General features: G+C 37.7%; 2 protein-coding genes across 4 annotated transcripts in view; both read left to right on the forward strand.

Annotated features, from left to right (window-relative positions):
• Positions 1–3506: 3506 nt before the first annotated feature.
• On the forward strand, positions 3507–4473 carry LOC103724231 (histone H2AX-like). The gene is made up of 2 exons (XM_008815426.4): positions 3507–3836; positions 4013–4473. Exons 1-2 carry the CDS (start codon positions 3639–3641, stop codon positions 4229–4231), a joined length of 417 nt encoding a protein of 138 aa, XP_008813648.1. The 5' UTR covers positions 3507–3638; the 3' UTR covers positions 4232–4473.
• Positions 4474–18160: 13687 nt separating this feature from the next.
• LOC103724228 (squamosa promoter-binding-like protein 9) overlaps positions 18161–21340 on the forward strand; it is a 37979-nt gene continuing 34799 nt past the window's right edge. For 2 of the 3 annotated variants that reach the window (XR_005511407.1, XM_008815422.4), the window contains exon 1: positions 18165–18779. Coding sequence is in view for 2 of the 3 variants with exons in the window: in XM_008815422.4 (XP_008813644.1) it covers positions 18247–18779 (533 nt within the window). In the remaining variant the exon portion in view is untranslated. Of the gene's footprint in view, positions 18780–21340 lie in introns of all 3 variants that reach the window. The other variant, XM_026800420.2, reaches the window with a different exon arrangement.

A 21340-nucleotide genomic window follows, 5' to 3' on the forward strand; every position in this document is an offset into this window, starting at 1 on the left:
GTATATAATTAAATTTACATCTATGTTAAAATTTAAGCCATGGATGGAAATGGCAATCGAGCCGGATGGGGTCAGATATAAGTTGGGTTGAACACTAGTCGGATCAAAAATTTGTCCACCCAAGTCCGACCTGTTTATGAAACATATAACCATACTCGATCTACATAACCCATTTATCAAACAGATCAAGACAAGTTAAATGGGTTAAACAAATTAAGTGAATTTTTTTATAGGTTAAATAGATTTAAACATATTAAATAAATTAAGCATGTTGAGTTCCTTAGAATAGAAATATGTTAAATATGTTTTAAATGGGTTAAACATTGTCTTGAACGAGCTATGACATAATGTAATTATAAATAGGTCAAAAGTCTAAATCCAAATCCAACCCATTTAATAAATAGAGTTAGACAAATTTTATCCGTCTATATCACATTAGAACCAACTTAAAGCATGCTCTTTGCAAGTCGAGTTGACATATTGGACCATAAATTGTCATCCCTAGCTATGGTCTATGTAAGAATTCTTCCTCCTCCTGTATATTAGCTTTGGTAAGTTCAGGAAAACCCATATATTGGAGAGCGAGGACTCAAAATGTGTTGACAGAAGGCTCTTGGGTTGCAGATGGCCGATGAATCTTATTGGGCTTAGGATGATGTCCAACCATAACAAATTATGGCCCTGTTTGGGGGAGCTGTTAGTAGTAGAGCTTTTGGAAATAGAGCTGTCTGAAGCAGAGCGTTTATAAAAACTGTTTGCTGTTTGGTAACTACATTTCTAAAGTGTTGTGGCACTTTAACATGTATTTGGTAAACAAACTGAGAAAGTACTTTTGTGTGACAAAATGACCATAAAGGACATTACCAGTATTATACAACAGAGCATAATAAAATATAATATGTATTAATACATAAATATATGATATAGTATAATATTAATGTAATGTAATATAATATTATTATAATATAGTACTATAATATTATGTATTAGAGAATAATAATTTAATATAATATTAAATTATTTAACATAACATATCAATGTATTATGATATAATGTAATATAATATTATATTTATAGTATAATACAATAATAAATGTATAAAATATTATAATTATTACTGTAAATTAATTTTTCATCCTTCTAATGACCATATATCTCTCTAAAAATTTTCTAGCTAGGTGATAAAATTGGTTAAATAATTACTAATATTTTTATTTATTTATTTATTTAGATCAGATTATTTGCCACTCACTCATTATTTTTCTTTTTATTTATTTATTTATTTATTTCTTTGAAATATAGAGGGGTCGCGGGCCATGGGTGGTGGCTGACATGATGGCTGCTACCGTGGCAGCCACGAGCTCTCAAAATGAAAAAAAGAAAAAAAAAAGAAGAGGAGGAAGGAATAGAGGCGGCGATATTGAGAGGAAGAAGAAGATAGAGAGGGAGAGGGAGGGGATGGGTGAGAGAGGAAGAGGTGGGATGAAGGTTTTAGAGGAAAAAAGTGAGATTTAAATTGAGATATTTTGGTCCAAAAAAATAGCTTCCCGATAAAGCTGAAAACAGCATTTTCGGAAAGCTTTAAATTGGAGCTTCTCCTCAAAAACTATTTTTCAAAAATTTTACCAAATACTATTTTTTATCTAAAAGTATTTTTGAAGAGCTAGAAAGTATTTTTTGGCCCTCCAAAAGCTCCCCCCAATAGGGCCTATAACAGTCGCAAATAGATTGCATGTTGGACCTCTACTAGTGCTGTATTTTTATCATTAGATATCAGTTTGCACAAGTTTAAAATGTAACGGGTTGGATGGGTCGACTAAAATATTTGACCCAACATCAAGCATTCAGGATTGATCTGAATTTATGTCAGACACAGTTAAAAAATAAAAATGGCTTAGCTCCTTTAGCCAAATTGGTTTTATCCAAGTGCCAAAAAATTTTGCCAGGAGTACAAACTCAACCTTACTCGCATCTACATTCACAAAAAAGAAATAAAATTAAGAGCAGCAAAAATATTGCAAAAAAAAGAGAAAAAAAAGAAAATGAAAAGGTTCATCTAGATTCTCTAAAGTAGGATCGAGTTGTAGGCAATTGATAGTAGTCGATCATCTACAATGCGACCTTGTCGACACCATCGGATACCGAGAGGGAATACCATACAAGTGCAATTACAGGCTATTTTTGAGGTGAAAAACAAAAAGCTATTTGGATTGAGTAGAGTTGAATAAGTTGCTCATCCCACTGCCATTATTATGCCTTTCAAATAGAAACTAAGTAGGTTACTATTTATATTAATAAAATGTTAGCTATATTTATACTTAATTTTGTTAGATTTTTATTAAATAATGATTAAAAGTTTTCATACTTAAAACATCTATATTATGTATGTAGGTTAAGAAAAAAGTATGGTGTGGATGGTTGGTGAGTCGATTTGAGGTGCATGAGGTTGTTGGTTCGAATCTCTCTTCCCTTCCGACCTGAGGTTCCTTGCGCCTGTGCGACCCAAGGTTCGTTGCACTTGTGCTCGTCCGACCCATCTCGTGCGCGTACTCATCCGAAGCACGAAGAGCCGAGGTCATATCTCGTCCGTGCTCGTCCAAGAGGAGCCGAGGTCGAGATCGAGGTCGGGCCATATGTGCAATGAGCCAAGAGGTGGGTGGGCTATGCCTCGCACCCAAGGCGTGAAGAGCCACGTCGCTTCCTCGCTTGCATCTCTTCGCAACCGACCTCGCATCCGTTGACCCTACTCCCAGTATTTTTTCAAACTTTATTACCAGTTTTGACCGTTGGACCGGTTTTTGGTCGCGTCTGTCCCGAAGAAGTCTATAAATAGACCTCTTCGGATTAGACAAAATATACAATCGAAAGCAGAGAACTTCCATTCTCCTTTTCTGCTATTTTCCTTTCAATCAACGGGCTTGCGGCATACTGATTCTGGGTTCGAAGGCTTCTTTGATCCGTGCAAATCATTGAGGCAGAAGGAACAGTGCGAGAGGCTGTTGTATCTCAGGAGTAGAATGCCATCCAAGCCTAGTGCACTGTAAGACGGTGAAATCTACTTCAAGGAAAGTGATCAACATACCACGCCTCAGCATTTCGGATTCTATTTTTCCACTTTCTCTATTTATTTTCTCTAAGTCTATTTCTGCCTATTATTTGTTGAGGTAGAATATTTTAGTTTTTACTAATTCTGGGGCAGTTTATTCCCAACAGATTTATCTTGGAGATATTAAATTAATATTATTAATAAAAAACTTCTCACTTAACAAAAGCCTCTTTTTTATATATTTATCAACAAAAAAAAACTAGGTAGTATAGTTTCAACCAACCGGTCTAGTGTCTAAATCCGGAGCGGAGCCAGACACGCTTCGCTTCTAAGATTACACCACGTGGAACAATCCAGTCCCTCCACGCTGGCGATCCGTGGCTACCCCCATCTCACAAATCGCAGAGAACCTCTCTCTCGCCCCTCTCCGATCCTCACCTATATAATGAAACCCCCCAGACCCTCCTCATCTCTAAGACCGCTCCTCCCTTCGGTCTGCTGAAAAAACCCCGCCGATCCCTCGTTCCGATCCTCTTGGCCTCCACTGAGGGTTAGGGTTTTTTCGTTTCCTCGATCCAAGAAGAAGAAGAAGATGAGCTCCACGGCCTCGACCAAGGGCGGCAGGGGCAAGCCCAAGTCCTCCAAGTCCGTCTCCCGGTCCCAGAAGGCCGGCCTCCAGTTCCCCGTCGGCCGGATCGCTCGCTTCCTCAAGGCCGGCAAGTACGCCGAGCGCGTCGGTGCTGGCGCTCCCGTCTACCTCTCTGCCGTCCTCGAGTACCTCGCCGCTGAGGTTGGTGGTCCGATCTTTATTGCTAGGGCTTTGTCTTTATCTTATTTCTGTTCCATTTCTGATTCAAAGTTTGTTCTTCTTGCAAAATTTGATTTTTTTGTCGGTTTTCGTTATATTTTGGGGAACCTTTCTGATTCAAAGTTTGATCTCTCTTTTTTTAAAATGATCCTTTTCAGGTTCTAGAGTTGGCTGGGAATGCGGCAAGGGACAACAAGAAGAATAGGATTGTTCCGAGGCACATACAGCTTGCGGTGAGGAATGATGAGGAGTTGAGCAAGCTTCTTGGGACTGTGACTATTGCTAATGGCGGAGTTTTGCCTAATATTCACCAAACTCTGCTGCCTAAGAAGGTGGGGAAGAAGGGGGACCTGGGGTCTGCATCACAAGAATTCTAGATCTCTAACAATCTCAAGACAGGATGGGGATATCTTCTGTTTGGGGGTTTTATGTCAGGGGTAGTGATGGTTTGATGTATGAATATGGTCGACTAGTTGCAGTACCTTTTTTGATGTTGAATCAAACTATACTCTTTGCTTTATACGATGAAAATAAGTCAAAAAATTGATGTTCTTCTGTGTTTTGTGGTATTTGCTTGATGCAAATTGATAATTTGATTTTCTTTGTTTTTTTTCTTTTTTGTCTTTTTGGTTCAAAATTTGCTAAATCTAGTTTCTTTTAGTTTTGAATCACATTGTTTGATGGATAGTGTCTGAGTTGGTGGTTTGATTTAATGCAATGGTGTTGATGCTGTTCACATGGGTTTTGTCTTGTGTTTCCACCCATTGCAGGACTTGTTGAAGCCTGAAATCTAACATTTCTTGTCTTGAATTTATTATGGTGTTGATATAGGATGTTTGTCGCTGGCTTTGTCTTCTGAAATCAACATCTGATTTTGAACTTTCACCCTTTTTCCCCACCCTGTCGATATGTGTGTGGTTCAGATGGGGGAAAACGCTGATGTCGCTGATGTCACTTTCAGGTTGATATCTGGTTAATTCATTTGCTTATTTGCTGGTTGGTTGTGGTTGACATTTGCTCTTCTTCCTGGAAAAGCGGAGAGATAAAAAAAATGTTCATTTGTTGCAAAACAAATTACTTTGGTTCTCTTCTTAGATGTCATCGTGGTGAAAAGATGGGCTTGGTAATCTGTAACAGTGGTGTGCCCTTGCATGTTAGGCTGAGGGTGCTGTTAGAGCTCTGAATTTGTCTGAGTCAGCTATGGTCTTTCTCAAGTCTGCTGGTTTGCTGTTGCAAGTCCTACAAGTTGAGAAGGAGCTGGGGAAGGGAAATGAGATGGGAGCTCTGTCCCTCGTCAAGGATTTCTAGGGAAATGTGTTTGTGATTTGGAGAAGCAAAGCAGGTTGTCCCCCTCCCTACATGGGCTCTTTCCTAGAGATTGTGCCAGGATATCTTTTGATGTGAGTGCTTGCCATATTTTAATTTTATGTGCTGATCTCTTGTCATTTGAACCTGAACAATTTTGATCTAATTTTATGATTTTTGGGTAATTGTCTAATTTTATGTTATTTATGGGATGTCATAACATCAACATCCAACACATTCAATTTTACTTCTTCTAAATTGACAAAACATGCTCTCCATTTGGTTTGTTTTGGATGGGGCTTATCCAGGGACACTATACAGATAATACATAAGATGTTAATGCTTGTGTAAAATGTGTAATTCAGTTGTACTGTCTTGTGATAGAATTTCTTACCCAGATTGTGCTGTCAGTTTCCATCCTCGCCAATTATACATTATATAGGATGAATTGCTGGGTGATTGCTCTTTAATTGTTTGCTTCTTCCAAGCAAAATTGTTTTGGGTTGACTTGAATTTCGTGAAGATCAAGTAGATGCATGCCAATAATTCTATTACACTTATGGGGCAACTATCCCTTAAATTTCATTTATGCCTTGAGATTTTCTAGTCTTGTAACTCAAGCTTTTATCCATTCATGTTTGATATTTAATGATGCCAATTCCTCAATTCTCATTGAAGCCTTGAGATTTCTCATTGTTTTGACATGTTCATTCACTTTTAATCTTCTTATATTATTCAAGAGATGATTCTTTTGATCTACTTATGTTACTTGTTTTTCCTAGCTGTTGCTTTTCAAGCAATTCCGCAATGTAAAACCGCTCTTACTTTGACACACTATTAAATTTAAATACAAATAATCATATCTATTTCATGTTCAAATTCTCAGAAAGTCTCATATGTTTGAATTATTTACTTCTTCTATAGATAATTCTTTTTCTTTTTCTTTTTTAAAAAAATGAAAAAATTCTATGGATAAAAGATTTTTTTACATCTGCCCACCCTAGATCTTGTAGTGGTGGGAGCCTTGTGCACTGGGATGTTCTTTTTGTTCCTTTTCTCTTTCTTTAGATCATGATGATTGTTTAGCTTTTCCTTGTTTAACGGTGAAAGTTGTTCTGTAGGTGCTGTGAAGACTATGTATCCTGGATGAGTTGAAGCTAAATGGAATTAACATAGCTTCTTTTTTCTCCTGTGAATGTAACTTTGGGTTTGATAGAGAGAAATCTTTGACTTGCTGCAGTCCTAGGAGGCAAATATTGTATCTTTCCCTAGGTTTACTGTTTCTATGGACTTTAGATTTGGTGAGTTAAATTTGCCTATTATACTGAAAAAGATTTTCCAATGCCTGGATTAATAAAACATATGATTCGCTTCAGTTATGCTAAGGGGAATTTTACATAAAATATGCATTTATTTTTGAGGTTTATGGTAATTTATTCAGATTTTTCCGCTGATTAATGATGGCTCAATAAAAACAAATTCAGTGGGGATAAGTGAGCTTGCTTGCTTTTACACCTCATTGTATTTTTCATTCAAAAAGATCTAAATAATCTGTCAGTCTCATTTTCGTGGGGCTAGTTTTGCTGAATATTTGCTTCATGCTTATAAGCTTTCTTGGCAAGGAAGTATCAAGAAAATTCACATGCAGTTATGTTTTCTCTATTGTTAGTTCTCAGATGGAAATTCTCTTCTGACTTTTCTGAAAGTTCTTTTGTTTCATTTTGAAATCACAACTTTGCAAGTTGTGTAATGAAGTAAAGATGAAAGAGAACTACTTTTAACAACATAAACTTGAACAATACTTCAATAATTTAAATAAATGGTGAAAATAGTTTTATTTTGCCAGCAATCAGATAGCTAAATCAAAGGAGGTGACAATCAGTAGGGAAAGAAAATAAACTCAATAGTTTCCTCTTGTTTGAATGAATCAGGAGAGCCGATAAGAAAGTTGTGCAGATATGTGTTGGCAACCCTGATCCACTAGTCTTTTGTTTCTTATTGTTGAAATTGCTTCTTATTAGAGAAGGAAAAAAAATTAGGCAATGAGAATATAAAACCTTTTCTCCCTATTTTTGTCTCCTGGAATTTTTCTTTCATCTTTAAACAAGAGAAAAGAAGACTTTCTTTTCTGTAAGTTTCTTTGCAAGTAGTTCTCTTTATCAAAAAAAGAAATTTTGAGCCTTAATTACAGGATTTGATGAAGAATCGAAGCCCTATTTACCTAGTAAACCTTTTTTTTTCCTTTCCTGTTGTGGGTGTCATATGTTTTTAAGACTGCCTACTTCCAGTTCATGCAAATCAGCTTCTTACACCATCTTGTCTATACTATGTCCATGTCTTCAGATAATGTCCAGAAGAGGCCCATTTACCATCCTTTTGTGGTTGACTTAGGCTGGTGTGTCATTTCCCAACCATTTTGATTACCACCTACAGATACCTGTCATTTTCTAGCTACCTTACCTACCGCTGTACTCATCCATTTTATTTTGCTGTTAGTGGAATTTCTTAGCGAGTCTACTTCACTGAATATTCCTTCACTGGTCTTAATAACATTCTTGCCTCATATCTTGCACCACTATTTTCTGGATTACTGATAATTCATATTACCATGCTGGGCTTCTTTTTCTTCCATTTTTCTTCATTGGACTTGGATGTTCTTTTGATAGGTAGGAGGCTTGACTGAGATATGAGGATGCCATATCCCAACCTAAGAAGTTATGTAACCAACATTTGACTGATTAACTAGCTGCATTGCTGGGTGCATAATTTTTATGTATGTGAATCTTCCATTAATGATGTTGGACAAACTTATAGGGGCGACTTATACATAGTTCTATATGTTAGGGTGCAAGCCATCTATTTAATAACATGCACTATTTTATGCAAACCTAGAGGTAGATGATATGCGGAGGTCATTAAAGCAATGAGAGCAAGCAAAAGTATGTTACATGAAAGTCAATTAATCATAAGATTTTTCAAATTTAGAGTGCAGATGATGCAAAAGAAAAGAATTAAGCCAAGGTTATATCGCTGTGGCACTATTGGTAAGATGACACTGTCCTGCTTGATTTAGGGGAAAGGGATTTTGTATTCTGTCTTTTGAGCCTTTTGTTTGTATTGCTTGAGTGTCTTTTTAATAGCTCTTATCTATCCCTTTTGTTTTGGCTGCTATTTGATTTTAAGCTCTTAGGTTTCTTTTGATGGAGGAGTCAGGAACTTGGTGCTTGATATGATCGGTTCCAACCTGAGTCAAAAATACCACAACAGGGTTATTCAGGTAAATCATGTATGAGTTGTGCATATTAAATATTCCTTATTTTGTATTTTCTCCTTTGTTGTTATGAAGATGATATGTAATATATGTTGATTTTAGTTTTCAAATCTTGTGGGATAGGGCTGTCCTAGTTTGCCCATGGAACATGATGCACTTCCCGACACTTACGACAAGGGATGCCAAGATGTGCCTATTGGGATGCTACCCTGTCCCGGTATCCCGACATGTGAAATAGGCTTTCTTAATTTGGTCCAACAGGATTGGCATAAATTTAATTGCAAGAGCAGGAAATGCTCTAGACATGCTTAAATCATATTAGTCATCAAGTAGCAATAAATCATATATGTTTTAATCAGATGGTCTCAAGGATGGTACTGACAAGTCTGAACTTTTGCCCACATGCACTGCATCTCTTAGTAAACAAAATGAAGTATATGTTTTGGATATGCTCATCTGAGCTAGTTTGCTTCTTTGCAACATGGAGCTGGTCATTTCTTGATAGCTTTCTTGCTTGGAGTCCTTCCAAAGTAAGCCTTAATGAAAGAAGGATCAATGTGCAAGCTGTAACGTCTTTTGTTGATTTTGAGTTTCTTGATGAAGTTTGTTTCCTTTTTTTTTTCTATTTGTTCTTTTTTCTTATTGTTTTAAGTTTTGCATGTGCCACTTTCTTCATGCCATTGGCATATTAAATTAGGAGTTTGCTGGTTGCCTTGGCTTTTTGCATCCAGGATAGAGGATAACAATCTTTTGAAGATTTTCTGAAACTCTTTTCGTTAAATGCTTCTTGCCTGTCTTAAATTTTTGAAGTATGTTTTTATCACGATCAATGATCTCATTGCCATATCATTTAGTATATATTATGCTTAAAACACCAATGATGTGCAGTAACTGCGGTTCTTATGCCATACTGGTAGTTTGTTTTATAGCTTGTGAGAAAGTTAGATGCTTTCTGATTTTGTTATGCATAATTCTGGAAAAACATATTGGTCTTTTTTCATCAATACTGTAATGTGAATGTGCCATCACTTGCTGAGCCTTGTATGCTTATCAAATCAAGTAATTTTTTTATTGCCCTTCTCAATAATTAAGTCAATATAGTACGCTATTGGATTGCTAGGTGCCTGTAGGCTGTCCATGTGACCTGTTTCTAGTAGGATTATAAAAAACACATGGTGTGTTCTGAGTTAGTGAATGGTGCTGGAATGACCAATTGCAGCTTTTGTTTTTATTAATGTGGGAGAAAGGGCCAGAGGATTTGTTGGTTGTTCAACGACACAGGACAATGATGCATTTATTAGATGAGCAGCATATGATTGTTTGGCTCTTGGTGCTCCATTTGTAAAGCTAGTAGGGCTTTCATTTTCATTGTGTAGCCTATGCAAATACTCTCACATTCTCTGCATGCTTGTATGAGCTGTAATACTTCTGGTAAGATATGATCTTCAGTCCTGTTGATGCAGAGCATGTGATGGGCCATAAAAATTGAAATTTATGCTGTTAATTATGGTTTTAAATGTTTAAAAATAAAAAAAATCAATATTTAAAATATCAGGATTTCTTACCTATTTGTCCATTGATCAGAAATTAGGTAGTTTTTCGTGGCAATGTACCTCTTTGGGCTCGTTTGGTTCGCGGGAAAAGAAGGGGGGAAAGTGTGGTCAACGGGAAAGTAATGAGATGCCTCTTGTTTGGTTGGAGTTTTCAAAGGAGAGAGAAGGGAAAGTTATATTCCCATGGGAATGTGATTCCCACATTTCATGGGAAAGTCTTTCCCATGAGAAACATGGGAAAGTTACTTTCCCATGAGGTGGGAATCACACTTTTTTTCAAAAAGTCCTTTCAGCATTAAAGAAGCATTAAAGAGGCATTAAAAATCTAATTTTTATTAAGGGCATAATAGGAATTATATGTAACTTTCTTAGGAAAGTGGATGGCCAACCAAACATAAGTACCTTGGAAATTTGTCACTTTCCCATGGTCAACCAAACATGCCAAAATTACTTTTCTAGGCATCCTCTTCCTAGAAATTTGTTTTCCAGAAATCATATTCTTAGGAAGGAAAATGCTTCCCGCGAACCAAACGAGCCCTTTGTGAACTTGAAGAGCCCATGTTGGAGTTGGCATGGCATCGCAAGTCAATCTAATATGGATGCCGTTGCTACACTGACCACATTTATGCATATAACAGAAGGTCACTGCTTCTTCCACAAGAATATGGAACGGTCAAATTTGTGGGCTGTTTCGAAAGACTATCTTTTGGTTCTTGAAATATTCATTGCAAAATAGAAAAGTTTCAGGCGACATGCAGTGAGGCATGTGACTGAAACTACAACTTTGTACTGGATTTTATTTGTGTATATCATATTATTTAATAAAAAAAACCATATTATATATATCCAAACCAAGTGCATAGTGAAATCTATACACAAGTAATCCTGAATTATATATGCTAGATACAGCTGTCGCTTCTAATGATGTTCTACCATGCTTCTGTTGAAATGCAAAGGGAGTATATTTCGCTCCTGCATTTGTACAAAAGAAGCTGCATCTCACTCCCATATGGCACCGCATTCAGATGCAGTATAACACAATACTACAAAACACCTTAGATGATTCATTTTTCTTGTTTTCAACTATAATTTACACTGCCTATATGTTTCCTGCATGTATATTATTTTCAGAGTTCTGCAGGTGCAATATGGAGCACCTAATGTTTTGAAGCTTGTCCATGTTCTAGTTGAATAGTTTGAAACGCATTAGAAGGCTCTGCATTAGAACTTAGAATAATGTGAGAACCGGTTAATCTATTTTTTGAAGTTGAATTCAAGGACCAAGTGATGTCATATATTGAAGGTACTGATAACATTTTTTGGCATCTTACATGCTACTTGTGTTTTAGGCTCTTAATCTATTCTTATTCTATTCCTTGCAGATGTCAGACTCTTTCTTTCCTCCTCTATAGCATTGTGGTATGTTTCAAAGAGATCTTATTAGTGCTGTTCATTGTGTTATTCAGTGCATTTTTGCTTTCTTTTTTTTTCTTTCATGCCACTTACCCACACACTATCTTGTTCTTTGTTTAATTATGTGTTGTTGTTGAGAATATTGATTGTTGCTAGAATTGGATGCCTGAAAGCACATATGCACATTGTTGCACCTTCTTGAAATTAAACTTACAGGCTGCATTATCTCGGATAAAGTGGCTGAAGTAGATATAAATGACAATTGTCTTCGAGAACTAATCTTGATTTACTCTGGGAAGTTAAATATTGATGCTAATTCCTGAATTTGGCATTTGATGGAAGGTTTGGAGGAGCAAGGATTTATCTGTTTCTAATGTTTTGAAGGCCATAATGATATAAATTAAAGCGAAAACAATTGTTAAATGTTAAAGTAACTACTTTTGAATGCCAATTGTTTGTTCTTTTTCTAACTATTTTTGAAATATAATATAATAATATAATAAATTATAATAATAGAATATTTCTGTTGCACACATTAAAGAATGAGTTTTAATGGTAGTTGAGCACATTAATACCAATGTCCATATGGTGCCGGAGAACTCTACATAAGATGAGCCTCCATTTTAGATATATGTGCAACCATTATTTTTCTAATATCAATCATTTCTAAATCACATCAAGCAAGCATATTCATGGTGTTTATATGCTATCAGACTAGAAAGGCTCAACACTAACATGCTCCATCATTAACATAGTATCCTCTTTACATTGTAACTCTCCAAGTTGTTTTGCTAGTAAATTCCATCATTGTTACGGGCTTCCTCATGGCACATGAAAAGCTTAGCTTACATGCATACATATAACATATGTACATGCCCATGTGTGTGCACCCATATATACATATATATGTACACATATATATATATATATATATGTGTACATATATATATATATATGTGTACATATATATATATATATATATGTGTACATATATATATATATATATATATGTGTACATATATATATATATATATGTGTACATATATATATATATATATATATATATATATATATATATATATATGTGTACATATGTCTGTATGTATGTATGTACATATGTATAGATAAATAAATAGATAAATAGCTGCACTCAATTTGGTTGGATCGATTGTCTTTGGAATTGTCTGATCTGTACCAATTTAGACGCATCAAACTTTCTACCCTACCATTAATAGCAGCTGTTTGGGAAAAAAGAAAAAGAAAAAGAAAATCAATTGGATGGGACATGGAGATGGACCAGACTAAGTACCATTTCAAGTCATTTGCATTAGTCTATAATAGTCAAAAAGAAAGTGTAATTATCAAAATTTTTATCTATTCATTTTTACTCTAAAAACCAAGTATCCTTGAATTGATCTTGAAAAACCCTTAAAAAGATGAGTTTTCGAAGGTTTGCATTGCTCTGAAAGCGACTTTCTGTCACTTTTCAAAAGGAAGAGCCTTCGGATGCGTGGGCTCCGCTGTCTGGAAGTGAATCCCGGGGTGGAAACGACACCTAGCCCATTCCCACCCAAAGTAACGGGTAGTTCTATATACACCCCCCCTATTGCTCAGGACACCCCCCAAAAACCAAAAAAAAAATACCCAAACTAACCTTTAGTGTAATTACCATATTGCCCTTGAAATTTTCTCATACACCCCCCTTCCTCCTCCTCCGTTTCGTTTTGAAAAGAAAAAAAAAAAACCCCCTCAAACCCCCCTTAAACCCCTCCTCCCCCGTTCCCCCTTCTCCCTCTCGTCGCCGGCATTCTCCCGATCTCCGACCACCTCGCCGGCTTCTCCCGGAACCACCTCGCCGGCTTCTCCCGAATTTTTTTTTTTTCACGGTTCGTGCTCCGTTCGGCACTGGATCGCCGAACAAAAGGCTTCTGTTCGGCTGAACAGTGCCGAACAGAAGCCTTCTGTTCGGCAACCCTCAACCGAACAGATCTGTTCGGCTGCACAGTGCCGAACAGAAGGCTTCTGTCCGGCACTGTTCAGCCGAACAGAAGCCTTTTGTTCGGCGATCCAGTGCCGAACGGAGCACGAACCGTGAAAAAAAAAATTTCGGGAGAAGCCGGCGAGGTGGTTCCGGGAGAAGCCGGCGAGGTGGTCGGAGATCGGGAGAATGCCGGCGACGAGAGGGAGAAGGGGGAACGGGGGGGTTTTGGGCGTTGGCGAGGTGTTTTGGAGGGGAAGAGCGGGGTGGGGGGGGGGGTTTGGGGGGTGTAGAGAGCAATTTAGGTGAGGGGGTGGGGAGGGTGGGGGGTAATTTAGGAATTTTTAATTTTTTAGGGGTGTCCTTAGCAAATGGGGGGGTGTAGAGAGTATTTAATTTTTTTTTAATTTTTGGGGGGTGTCCTGAGCAATAGGGGGGGTGTATATAGAACCACCCCAAAGTAACCACTTTCCCGACTTTAGACTCGGAGTGGGTATGAAGTGGCCAAAAGTGGGGCCGGGCCTTCGTTCACTTTACCCTGACTTCCTCGCCTCTTTCCTCTTTTGTCCTCAAGTGAATAGCGTGATACACGTCCACGTGGTCCGCATAATACACATAATATAGATATATTTTTTTCAGCCTCTCTTGATTCTTATATTTTTTCCATCTTAAAATTATATTGGTGTATCGTGTGCACCAATATAATTATGCACCATACTAACCATATCGTCTCATTTTTATAGACTAATCATCAAAATGAACATATGATGAATGAAGCCTTCAGAAATGAGACGATCTAATTGGTATCGTACATAGCTATATAGTGCATGCAATATAAGATATGATTTCTCTCCTCGAACTCCCAGGGCATCTCCGTGTTAGATCTATCTTGATCTCGTGATGCCACACGTTCCCATGGGCCATTTTTCTGGACTTATGATCATATCCTTCAGATAGCTTACGTCCAAAAACCTCAAGCTGACCTATAACACCATGAAGGATGGGCGCATAATTATATCCTTTGGGGGCAGCCTGGCTGAAGCCACCTTGTGAATATTGACAAAGCCATTGGATTTTTTCTAAAATTAAGCAAGTTCAAGATAGACCTCTGAGTCTCTAAATTGGACAAGTTCAGGATAGGCCTCTAAGTCTCCAACATCTGCACCTGTAAATTAGACTAGTTTGAGATGAATCTGTGTCTCTAAACTGGACAAATCAAGACATACTTCCAAGTCCATAAAGATAGACTCACAAGTCTTTAGACCAAGCACTTCTACAAGAATTTCAAATCTTTGGACTAAAATTGACTTGTGCTGATAATGTACATTGTGGTTATGCCTCTATCTAAGCCATGTAAACTTGATTGAATTGAAATAAAGGTGTGTTTTTAACTTAATTTTATTTAGTGTTTTCCTCGACGTCTCTTAGTCGGAAGGACCTTAAAATAAAGGGATAATTAACAATGGGCTCTTGAACATGCTAGAAGCCATGGTCCATATAAACCCCTCCCTAACAGGACTAATTTAAATAGATTAATTTATAAAATAAATCGCAAATCTCTCGTCTCTCTAAACCTATCCCTAGAGTAGATTTGTTATCCCACAAACTTTAACACACCCAATATTACTTGGCTGATCCTCCTTTGAGACCTCAGGACAATGCCAAAATAAAGGGAAAAAAAAATCAAATAATGGTTTGTTTTTCTTAGTCACAATGAAATTATGGTATGTAGCAAGAGAATACTTACCCCTGCTAATGCTGAAACTTGAACTAGACTATCTTTTTGGGTGCTAGTTCTTATGTCTGCATGGTGCAAAATATTATAGAAGTAGGCACTACTGGATTTGCAATTCAGTTCGAAACCATCTAGGAGGCAACTTGCTTCATCCTTGGCCTTGCAACTGTTATTAATTCAAGCTCTTACATAAAGTTAAAAAAAAATTACTTTCTTTAATACCATTAGCCTTGGCTAGTATTTTGAATGTAATAGAAGTCCAACATGTGACCTTTCTCAACTCTATGATAATTTTAGTTTCTATATGACACCTATTGTTTAGGAGTTTTCTCTAATGTTGGAGTCTTTCTTTATAAATAATTTTCTCTCTGTTCTTTTTTATGCTGTTTCTTTAGAGAGGCACCTTTTCAAGGTTTCTCTTCATGCTTTTCCTTAGCAATTATTGGTATCTTATAAATAGGAGGAAGACCTATAAGATTGAAGCATGTAAAATTGTAGCCTATAAATCATGATCGTACAAATCTCAACTTCGATTCATTGTAATATTTTATTATCTTCTTTTATTTAGCCAAATAGTACTGATATTTAAGAAATTTATGATATAAGTATCCCTAATTTGGCGGTGCGATAGCAAAGAAAAGTAAAGTAACCTATGGGAAAACTATTTTATTGAGATTTGTAACAAGGGGATCACCCATCTGATTACTACCCAATCATTCACCTCATATCCAGATCTATAATTTTGAAATAATTTAAAGTCTTGTTCGTTCAATCAAGTAACCATTATATTGCATCAAATTCAAAATTTATATAAGATAATACTTTAAAATATCTATAAAATTATTTATCCCACCAACCCATCAGTCAAATATATTCCAATACCATGGATGATATATAGGAACTGAGATATTAAAGTCTTAGCTATTATAATAAAACAAATATAAGTATTTGAAGGCTGTGCTTTTCAAAATTATTTGTTGAAAATTTTGAAATATAAAAGAAGGATAACAAAATCCTAGCTGATACTATATGAATATTATATTCACTGATATCTTGAGTCATGTTGGTTTATTTCATTTAAGGGCTAAATTTTTCATTTAATTACAACACCAGGTGTCCAATATGATACAAATTGATAACTTGGTGGACATCCTAGGTAAGATGAAAATCTTGTTTATTGGCAATCTAGTATAAGTTATGATACTAAAACTTATAATAGATGAGTAAAAGCATGAGACTTTTTTTCTTTTTTTCCGAGTAAAGTGGAAGCATAGGCAGTAAAAAAAAAAGAAATCCGAAACAATTGATATAGTCAAAATCAATTTGCGGAAGATCAAAACCACAACCACTTGAAAAAAAAATTAAATAAAACCATTTTGATGGTACTTTATTTTTTGTTTTTAAATAAACTTCGATATCTACTAAAGTTATTGTATTATAATCAACCATAAAGTTGCCATAATAGTTAAATTTTATTTTAATTTTCGAAGGTACTTAACCTTCTAGCTCGACCATAATTTTGGAATATCTCGGTAAGGTACGGTGTTTTGCTTACAACTTTATTTGTTTACTGTTGTTTTATTTTGGAATGATGCTTTCATTGATCTATAAAAAATATCAACCACAATTATGGCTTCGATCAAGCTTCGATCGAACTGATTATGGCTTAATATCAACCACAATTAGAATGCTGTAGGAAAATAAACTTGAGTATACCAAAATTTAATGACCTGGGTTACATGTTCAAGATTGGATTTTGATTTCACAGCCAATATGAGACGCCGAACAACTTGCACCTAACCTATTTTGTTCACGTTCTCAACAACCGGGATGTCAACATTCATTTGTCCTCTCTCATTTAGTTTAAGTCCACCATTTGGCCACTGGTATATTAAATAACATCATGGTTTGTGCCACCCACGCGCCATTCTGTGCATGGCACAGTTTTCCATACCATACATGTCCAAAGCCGAATCCCGTCCGTACACTTGGTAATCAGATGCTCGTTCCGAACACAAAACACCGTGTAGCCCTAAAATTTTTTTTTTTTTTTTTTGCTAAAACAAAAAGGGGAGGGGGAGGAAGGGACAAGCCCATTCCCGCGGAGTAGCTCCCACTGGCATCTACCTCGCCTGGAGAATATTCGATGCGGACAAAAATGACCGTGTGTTGGGCACGCCGGCTGGTTTTACTCATACCTTCCCCACTTGTAGGCTTGGCTCGTTACCCCTTTGGGCTCCGATATGGTTATTCTTTGTGTGAGTATGTCACACCTAGTATCACCGAGGTTACCAGCGGACCAATAAGCCCTTCCAGACTACGTGTCCGAGCAGGGAGCATCCGATTTTCATAATTTAATCGACGTCCACGTGTTTCGAACTCGAAACCACTTAGTTGGAAGTAAGGTACAGTTCCACTGAGCTACCACCTCAGTATCGCCCTAAAATTCTTTTCTCGCTTAGATTTAGATCAAATTATGCACCAGCAATCAGTGAATCCCATTGGTTCCACCACCAATGATGCTGTCTCAAACATACAGCTGATCCCAACGAAGCACGCCACGTCCCACCGACCCTCTTACTTTTTTTTATTTTTTTAATCTCTACATCTGATTCCATCAACCGGACCACCATCATCCAACGGTGACAACGAGCTTATACAATATAAGATCATGTATAAGCTTCACAGAGTAGCGCAGATAGCTGCATGATTCATGAATCATGGCTCTTCTTGGTCGCTGTCAATTGGAATATCATATTCACGCGGAATATTATATTCCGAACCATGTCGACATGGTGTTCCAAATTGCAGCCCGCCTATCCGTTCTCTCTCTCACTTTCGAGCCAATGGTCCTACGGTCCTACCAAAGAGACGGCCCTGTCGGCTCGAGATCTCTCCGCAGAAATTTGATATGCGGGAACAGCATCTGCCGTCAGAATTTTTCATTTTGACGGAAGATATGTTACTCGCATATAACGTTTTATGAGAATAGTCGCAGAATAGAGGTGCCCGCCCACCGTTCTCTCGCCCCGCCTTCGTCTCAAACTATACCAGCGACGACTCCTCCCGCTAAGGAAGAAGAGAATTGCTTCCAGTTGTCTCTCGCTCTTCGTGTCCTAGGGTTAGGGTTTCGGGAAATGGAGAATTCGGATGGCGTGGCCGGCGAAGGGGCGACGGCGACGGGCGCTTTGGAATGGGGAGGCCTGCTGGATTTCACCATCTACGACGACAGCCCGCTCTTCCTCCCCTGGGGTGGCCCAGAGGACCGCCCCCAAGACGTGGAGGTGGCGGCAGCGGAGCCTCCACTCCCTCCGCCTCGTGCGGTCGGCAGCGTGGATCGCGTCCGGAAGCGGGACGTGGGGCTGGTCTGCTCGAATTACTTGGAGGGTCGGATCCCTTGCTCGTGCTGGGAGGCGGAGGAGACGGCGCAGGAGGAGGGGGAGGGGCAGGAGGTGGCGATGGAGGGAGTGGAGAGTAGTAAGGGAAAGAAGCGGGCGAGGATGGGGGGGCCGCCGATAGGGCCTCTTCGGTGTCAGGTGCCGGGGTGCGAGGCCGACATCGGCGAGCTCAAGGGGTACCACCAGCGCCACCGGGTGTGTCTCCGGTGTGCGTATGCTCCTTCAGTGTTTCTTGATGGGGAGACCAAGCGGTACTGCCAACAGTGTGGCAAGTAAGTTGGCCATGGAATCTCTATTTGTTTCTTTCCATGCCATCGTAGTTTCTACATAAAAGCTTATGGTTCTTTTATCGGCTCTCGACTATTAGAATCTGAAATTTAATTATCTTTAGACTTTAGGGAAAAATTGTTCTTTTGCGGCCGTGCAGACCGCTAGTTGGCACTGGTTGGGTGGAAAAAATTAATAAATGTATTAAAAAAAGAATCTTTTGAATTGAAATGCTAGGTTTGGAAAAAAAAACAAAATTCCATCATGGTGATCCAATTTGTACGCTCTTGTTTTATTTGGTTGTAGAAATTTTGACCATGATGAGACATGTTTCAAATATCAGTTATTCTTGTTATATTGGTGATTTTGTTAAGTTACCACGCTGACTAGCACAGATAGGCACATTATTGCTGATAGATACATGAAAGATATAAGGGCTATCATAGGGAACTCTTTCTTATAGTTATAATGGATTGCTTTATAGTGGTGAATAGGCATTTTAATCATTGAAAATGCATAGCTGAGTAACCCAGATGAATCCTTGTATTAGGAATCATCATCTGGTATATGGGTCGGTACTCATAAACATCATAAAAGTATGTAAGCTATTCCATTAAGCCCCTGTTTTGCACCGTTGCTGTTTTTGTGTTCTTGTTTCTATACAAATTAGTCAAATCCTCTATGGAGATTGATGTGGCAGACTGCATTTGTAAGAAACTTCCGGAACTCTTCACTTCCATTTTTGCTCATTTTTGAAAGCAATAAATCTTCGCTTCTGCTAGAAAAAAGAGTTTTATCATGTAAGTTATCTGATCCAATATATATTTCTCCTTCGGTTTTTGAAAACAGAAACAAAGCAACAAAAGAAATACCAAACCGCAAACCGGCACTATCCTTTTCTGTCTAACGGATGTTATGCAACTATAAGGAGCATGCCCCGTAGATTTGCACATTAGAAAAATGGAAGTTTGGACTAATAAATCCAAATAAGTGGTACAAACATGGGCTGGCTGCTTAAGCTAATGGCCAACCTAGAACTAACCTATGACAATATTCAGTTGGCTCGTTTCAGCTCCAATTTTTTCAATGCTAGCACAACTTTTGTCAGGCAAACTTGGGCCAAGTTAGGTCAGTTTTGGTTGTATCTTTTATGGGATTTTGGTCATAAGCCAAGGCTATAATTCAGACTAGGTTACGGGAATTTGTGAAGCCTTCTGTTGCATGCAAGTTTCAGAGACCTAGATCACTGGCTTTACTAACCCTTTTTTTATTTGTATGGTGGAGATTGCATGATCTTATATTATTGGAGGCTTTAGACTTGTTATTTGACATGGCAACTTAAGTTACAATGGCTTGTCATTTCTTAAACAAGTTTTTGGCCTTTTTGGTAGTCCAACAGGTAGAAAAAAAAAGGATGATTGAGAGGAGAAAATGGGCGGACGGATTGCCCATCTCACTCGGGCATTTGTACTACCCTCTTCACCTAGTCCTCTCCTTTTAAATCCTACGGGCCTGCTTAAAGTGTGGATTTGGGATTCAAAATTTGTTTTTTTAGGGCTCAGTATTTAAAGTCTATGCTTAATAGAGACATTATGTCTTTGAAGAATAGAAGGAATTGAGAATCAGAAAAAGAAACGCCATAAAGCAGTCTCCATCAACTACCTTGTTATGGAAATATTGATTTTGTATCAAGTTGCATTTGGTTCAAGCTATCTAGGTCTTTAACTCCAATTCAATCTAACTTGAATCACGTGATATGTTCTAGTCTAAGCCTGACTCGAGGTAGGTATATGTCAACCCAACTTGACCTGAACTATGAGTTATGTTGGGTCAGGTATGGATTAAACCAGCCCAAGTTGCATGCTATCCAAGTATGCAAGAAAGGAAGATGCATGCGACAGAAGATAAATTGATAATTGCTGCTGTCCTAATATCTTAACCCGTCTAATTCCTTGTCATATAGGTTAATGAATGATTGTTTGTAAAGTTTGCATTGTTGGGGTTATCAGCTGGCTCTCAAGTTGTATAACTAATGCTAAATCTGCCTACTGACACCCAACACGCATATTTGTGGTGTAATTCTGGTAAGGCTACAAAATCTGGGAAAGATAAAAAAGGTATGTTATATAGCAAATGAAAAGGGACTTAAAAAGGAAATCTTTTAAGGGTATTAGAAATTTTGAGGTTATGATCGATAGAAGTTGGAGTAAGATGTTTTTTTTTTGTGGAGAAATTGAGTGCATTTAGGGCCTACTGTTCACATGACAAGGAGTTGGTTGAGATGAGTAGGCGAGGACAAGAATTATGGGAATCAAGGAAGCCCTTAGATTTCATATTCCCGTAATCCAAGATTTTGATTGATATGAAAAACCACTAGAAAGTTAACTCTAACGTTTTGCTAGATTTTGGGATTGTGGGATCAATGGCCTCCTCGATCCTCCCTAGTTTCCAACCTGCTTGTCTTCTCCCTCACTAGCAAGGTTCGCCGTCTTGGTACCGGACTCTGTATCGATGCCACACTAGAACAATGTCGATACGGTATGGTATAGAATTTTTTTGGCATATC

Source organism: Phoenix dactylifera, chromosome 1, assembly GCF_009389715.1.
Source record: "Phoenix dactylifera cultivar Barhee BC4 chromosome 1, palm_55x_up_171113_PBpolish2nd_filt_p, whole genome shotgun sequence".
Classification (NCBI taxonomy): domain Eukaryota; kingdom Viridiplantae; phylum Streptophyta; class Magnoliopsida; order Arecales; family Arecaceae; genus Phoenix; species Phoenix dactylifera.

Excerpts from the sequence above, each read along its gene's own strand:
- LOC103724231 (XM_008815426.4), top strand. The coding sequence starts at position 3,639 with ATGAGCTCCACGGCCTCGACCAAGGGCGGCAGGGGCAAGCCCAAGTCC. Across the intron at positions 3,837-4,012 it reads TCGAGTACCTCGCCGCTGAG|GTTCTAGAGTTGGCTGGGAA; the intron begins GTTGGTGGTCCG and ends GATCCTTTTCAG.